General features: G+C 44.3%; 1 protein-coding gene across 3 annotated transcripts in view; it reads left to right on the top strand.

Moving 5' to 3' along the window:
- The first annotated feature begins 3,492 nt into the window (after positions 1-3,492).
- The window catches only part of LOC109520495 (major facilitator superfamily domain-containing protein 8-like), an 11,878-nt gene continuing 9,159 nt past the window's right edge, over positions 3,493-6,211 (top strand). For all 3 annotated transcript variants that reach the window (XM_019877752.1, XM_019877751.1, XM_019877750.1), the window contains exons 1-5: positions 3,493-4,152; positions 4,504-4,689; positions 5,040-5,102; positions 5,204-5,323; positions 6,102-6,181. In XM_019877752.1, coding sequence (XP_019733311.1) covers positions 3,798-4,152; positions 4,504-4,689; positions 5,040-5,102; positions 5,204-5,323; positions 6,102-6,181 — 804 coding nt within the window. In that variant the 5' untranslated portion in view covers positions 3,493-3,797. The remainder of the gene's footprint in view (positions 4,153-4,503; positions 4,690-5,039; positions 5,103-5,203; positions 5,324-6,101; positions 6,182-6,211) is intronic.

Below are 6,211 nucleotides of genomic sequence, written 5' to 3'. Positions count from 1 at the left end.
AAAAAAAAATTGTCATCGTAGCAAGATGGAGGGGGAAAAAAGGCGGTAAAAAAACACATTACTGTCCATATAAATATCCTCCAGTAATTGTGCCTTTCTACCTTGAAAAGTTACCTTATTCAGGCAACGATGATGCTGTGGAAAGGGTCTTCTCTCCCGCAGTTCAGTCACATCCTGACGACCTCTCTGGTGTTTCCCACTTACGCCGACTGCCTATTTTGCCTGGAAACAGCGCTAGACAGACGCCAGTGGGAATTGGATTCGGGAGATTTATTTCCTCCCATGTCCACAGGCAGCAGACGGCAATAAAACCTTGGGAAAGAAGCGGTTAATAAAACTGCAGCGTGCGGGTGGTGGTATGCATGGTGAGCAGAGAGAGAAAAGACAAGACAGTTTAAAAAAGATATGTTGGTGATCCCAATTCTATGTGAATGTCGTCTATAAACTTGATCTTTTTGTTTGGTGATCGACTGGCATCCAGTGCAGGGCGTTGTCTGCCTTTCAATGCCTGTCAGATCGATGTCCCGCTGAGCAGAAAAGACGCTTTCTCAATGAGGCCACTTTTATCCTGTAGAGGAAATCAAGACCTGGTTGGCACTGATTCTCAATGAAAAGAAGATGGAAGTGATGGTGTTTGGTCCCAATGGACCTTGTACTTCCCACCCTGCCGACTTGGGGCCCCCTGGCTCTTTATCTTAAGCCAACAGTTTCAAACTGGGGTCTTAAACTGGACAGTGATTTTAAATTGGATCTGCAAATTGGTGTTGCTGTTAATTCCAGCTTCTTTCATCTTACGACAGCTGGCTAAGGTAAAGCCTCTCCTTTTTCAAGATCACTTTCAAACAGTAATTCATGCCTTCGTCTTATCTCGGCTAGATTGCTGTAATGCACTTTACTTTGGAGTCAGCCAATCCTCCATTAAGCATCTCCAGTTGGTCCAAAATGCTGCTGGTCACCTCTTGACTGGTACTCGTAAGAGGGAGCACATAACTCCCTTCACTGGCTCCCTCTACATTTTATAGTTCTTTTAAAGATCCTATTATTTGTTTTCAAATCTTGAAATGGCCTCGCTCCAATTTACCTCTCTGAGCTCCTCCGCCACTCCGCACCTGCCCGGTGCCTCTGGTCTGCAGACCAGACACTATTAGAGGTACCGAGAACTAAGCGGAGGCTCAGAGGACACAGGAGCCTTTTCCGTTGCTGGTCGCTCTCTTTGGAATGACCGCCCACTGAACGTTCGGCAAGCCCATCTTTAAAAGTTTATTTGTTTTCAAATCTTGAAATGGCCTCGCTCCAATTTACCTCTCTGAGCTCCTCCGCCACTCCGCACCTGCCCGGTGCCTCTGGTCTGCAGACCAGACACTATTAGAGGTACCGAGAACTAAGCGGAGGCTCAGAGGACACAGGAGCCTTTTCCGTTGCTGGTCGCTCTCTTTGGAATGACCGCCCACTGAACGTTCGGCAAGACCATCTTTAAAAGTCGTCTTCAAACTCATTTTTATTCTTTGCCTTTTGACTTGGCATGAGACTTGCTTCCTAGTTTCACTGTTTTTGTGCTTTCCACCGTCTTTGTTATGAATTCATATTTTGTTGTATGAATTATTTTTGCTCCATGTGCAGCATTTTGCATACCGTGATGGTTGTTTTGAAGTGCTCTAGGAATACCGTTGAGTCGAGAGCCGAGTTGGCTGCAACCCCGAATAAAATAAAACAAATCGATGGATGACTTAGATGACTATAAGTCTGCCAATGGTTGGTGGATGAAGTAACAATGGTTAGATCATAAAAGGTAACTACATGAAAGAGAGATGACAAAGCAGGTGGTGCTCCTGACCGGCGGCCTGCAGTAAGTTATATGGCGTAATTATTTTAAGGGCCAACTCCTCTCTCTGCCAGCGTTTCTTTTTCGTGAAACAACCAAGTGCCTCGGGGCGCACTAAAACAGTGAGACAGATGGATTGAGTAAGAGTGGCTGTTTGAACTGTGCCCGAGAGAAGGAGCTAGCGGCATCCGCGGCCAAGGATTATTCAACTCTGCCCTGCCTTTGTTAGCTGCTACGAAACACAGCAAAAGGGTTCGACTCTGAATCGTATCAAAGTGGTCAAAAAGCCGCAGCCACCGTTCACGTTTGTCTTATCCCTTTTTGCTGTCATATATCGTTGCGTACAACCGTCAACACAACACCGCGCCAAAAGAACGTTCAAGCGCTAATTCATGACTCTGCTTTCGATGAAAATGCTAGCATGTCGTAACCAGCGGATTCAAGCTGTACTCGCATCAACCCGCCAGCCAGAGAAGAAGCCTTTAATACTTCTGATACCAACAAAATGACTATGGTTCCATCATCGTCCCAAACCCGACCTTCGTGTCAGACCGCTTCCTTCTGTACTGAAGCGTAACAGCGATCCAATGTCGCACAGTTAGCGCGGAGCGTTGGACGTGGAAGAGTTTTACAGCATTTCTTCTCAAGATAATTCAAGCTTGAATGACGGTTGATAGATTTGCTCTCAAGCTGTTTTCCACTTTAAATCGGTTACTATTGTGTAAAAATAACAAACAGCGTGGCGACAGACCAAACACTAAAGGTATCGGTTTGTGAAAAAAAAACAAGAAATTGACATTTGGACATCTGAGGTTAATGCCTAACAGTCAAGGTAAAATAAAGAAATAAAGACTTTTCCCCTCCAATTTCTTTTTTTTGGGGGGGGGGTTGGGGGTGCTCTGGTGTGAGATTTTTCAAATGCAAATTCTTTACCTTGTCTCCATTCAGATCGGGAAACACTGCTGCGGTCAAATGTTTGTAATACAGTGTTGCAAAGAGACGACCAGGTGGTCGTGCTCAAGGACGACTTCGCCGACATATGCTCGGGGAACAAAAGGGAACTTTATTGACAGCGAGCGGCAGCACTGCAGTCAATCCTTGTGAGCGATCAAGTCACCGGGAAGCTCTGATTCGGCCATGCCCGCCGTGCAACTGCTTTGAAAGCCTTTGTCAGCCAAGTCCTGCTCTAAATTTAGCTTTCAAGAAAATAAATAAACAACGCTCTCTTCAGATCAGTCGACAACTCGGCCGCGAGTCAGCAAATCGGCGCGTATCGGAGGAGCTGCATTGAACTCGGAGGCATTCTCGGATGACCCTGATCTGACATGTTAATGTAAGCTTATGTTATATTATTAATGATTATCATTTTATGTTTGGGCATCATATTATTTCATGTTAAGATACCTAAATTATATTCTGTTGTTTAATAATTGCTTAGACGTGTTTTTATGTTGATAGGTTCTGATTGGCTGTTGAAGTAAGAGAAGCAGGAAGTGATTTTAGCTCGGAGGAGAGTTGAGTTCTCGAACGCGCTGTGGTGCAGACGTCTTTTTTCCCTTTTAATAAAACTGCATTTAAAGGATTCCATCTCTCCTTTTGCCGTTCGTAAAGTAGAACTTCCCACTAAAAACAACGAACATTTAATGTTCATGTAAGTTGAGGGCAACTTACATGAACAACAAAAAAAAAGTCGGCTTCCTTAGCTGTGTGCTATCATTTCCAAACCAGAGTTTCACCCACAGTCAACAGAAAGAAATAGATATATCAGAAATTACATATGGATCAGATACCTCGCTGGCAACTTCGATTTTTTTTTCCAGCGAGTCAATGTGTTTGGCGAAACCCGAGACAGCTCGATTAAAAATGTATAAAAGCTTCTGTATACTTGACTTCACCTGGTAACACGAGCCATTTCCTTGATCGCCGGGCTCATGGCGTGACTCAAAGAGAATTTCGTCTTGAACATAAATGCCGAATGGTAAAGCGACCGCACTGCTGTCATTTCAGAGCGGACAGATTTCATGTGCTGCGGCCGGCCGGCTTTTCATTCATCACCCTCGCGGGGCTTCAACACGCGATCTCTTATTTTCATCATGCTCCAAAGGGACTTTTTCAAATGGTGGAACAAATTCCCTTTATGGTCCTGCTAAGGCACCGTAATTGGAAATGTGGTGTGCCTTATTATCCGATTTTGCCACTGCGCCGCGTCCCCGCGGCACATGTGCAGAGGTCGTTGTGTAAAAAAAGTCGCAGCATGGACAATCTCCGGAAGAGGAATCAAACTTTTATTACCATTGGACTAATATTTACGCTCAGCGGCATCGAGTATGGTAAGTACATTCTCATGTTTAAAAAAAATCACCAGTGGTGGGAAGTAATGGAGTACAAATACTTTGTTACTGGACAAATGGAGATTTTTCACTCTGACTTTTCTGGCAATTGAAGTAACGCAGTGGAGTCAGTATTTATACTTTGACCTTTTTTTTTTTTTTAACCCAAGTATCTATACTTCTACTTACTTATTTGTTTTTTAAGACTAAGCATACTTCTGCTAGGAACAAAGCATTCCGAATGTTGGCTTCAGCCTCCCCATTATTGAGGACTTTTCATCAGATTTTGCCGACATGCAGTATTTCAGAAGTTGTTGTGGTCATTCATTGATCCCCTTCTGGTGTTTTCAGCTGTCATTTTGCCGACAATATGGCGATATCTCCAGATCCTAGAGGCGCCGCCATATTTCTTGGGTCTGGGTCTGTCTGCTTTCAGTCTGAGCGGCCTTCTCACCGGACCGCTATTTGGCTGCTGGTCAGACCGCAGCAGAACGACCAAGCCCATTATTCTTTTCTCCAATCTTTTTGAGATTGCTGGTGAGTTGCAAATCCACATCGAACATCGTCACATGACGTTTTGATGACTCGTTGTCTCAGTTCAGAGGGCATCCCGAGTCTCTTCTCGTGACAACACAAAGCGGATTGTACTGGTTGCAAACTGTACTATGTTTGAATTTGGGATCTCTCTCTCCGACAAAGTGCAAATTAAAGACCCTGTAAATTTAATTCAGAGATATGTTTCTAAATACTTAGTATACGTTTGAAAGTGATTAGTGTAAAATGTCCAAAGACTGAGAACTATGTCGTGCTAACATGTGTGCAGGTCTCGGAGGGATACCTCGAAAAACTAGGCAAGGTCCTAATGGTTGTTTTTATTACTTTCCCAGGTAACTTCATGTATTTTATCGGCTATTCAAAGTGGCTGTTAGTAGCCAGTCGCCTTGTGACAGGTTTGACACGCACACAAACACAAACACGCGCGTGCCTAAATGCAGCAGCTGCCGATCAAGACTTTGGTAGGTGTAATAGCTGGATACGGTTTTCCTCTCAGGTGTCGGTGCAGGAGCAGGATCCTCCATCTTCGGTTTCCTGACTCAGTGCACCCGGCCGGAGGAACGAGCCGGCGTCTTTGCAGCCATCATGGCCTGTCGACAAGCAGGCCTACTTGTGGGTGAGTTGCCTCCGATCCCGGACGCTTTCCCCCTACATTTGGTACCTGGACATTCAGTTGCTGACACGCGTGTGCTACATACGTCACCTGGGGCAGGTCACAATAATTATTTCCTGACATGACAAAAAGATGCACCGGTAAATAAAATACATCGTACTCACTTTACATGATGATGATGATTAAAAGTATGAATTTGTGTATGCAGATCGATTACAGCTGTCTTTGCTCGCTTTGTTTTGTTCTGACCAAACCTAGCTTAGCTTAAGCTGTTTTCAACATTTTAAATTGGTGAATAAGATGGAAAAATAATCGAACAATCGTATCAATTCCCCCCCCCCCAATAAACAATCTGAAATTTGCCATATTTGAAGTGAGAATGACGATCACTTGAGATACTCGAGCCGGATTTGATTGATATGACGACACATCGAGGCTGACATTTGATTGGACAACCCCCCCCACCCCAAAAAAAAACCTAATACATGCATACACATACTGGAAAGCGGTGCAGCCAAGAGAAACGCTACCAAATAGAAAGAATAAAAATTTGAGAAAAAAAAATGAATACAATTTTGTGGGGCCATCGGGTCAGTACTTCTGATAGTGTTAACAAACACACATGCACACACGCACACACAGGCTGGCATTCGTTGCCATCTCTCCACCGCCCGTCGCTTCTGAGGAAATATCAGATAGAGGGAAAAAAAAAAAAATCTCCAAGGTGGAGCTGTTGTGTTATTCCGTCTCATCTTGAAAGAACTTCCTCCTGTCTCTCCAGGGCCGGCGTTCAACCTGTTTCTGCGGCTGTGTAATTTCAAACTTGGACCCTTTGTTGTCAACAAGTTTACATCTCCTGGGGTAACAGCATCCTGATCAATAAACTAAGGT

The sequence above is a fragment of the Hippocampus comes genome, unplaced genomic scaffold, assembly GCF_001891065.2.
Source record: "Hippocampus comes isolate QL1 unplaced genomic scaffold, H_comes_QL1_v1.1 scaffold317, whole genome shotgun sequence".
NCBI classification, from domain to species: domain Eukaryota; kingdom Metazoa; phylum Chordata; class Actinopteri; order Syngnathiformes; family Syngnathidae; genus Hippocampus; species Hippocampus comes.
Note: the sequence above shows the minus strand (reverse complement) of the source record. Positions and strands in the feature narration are given on the sequence as shown.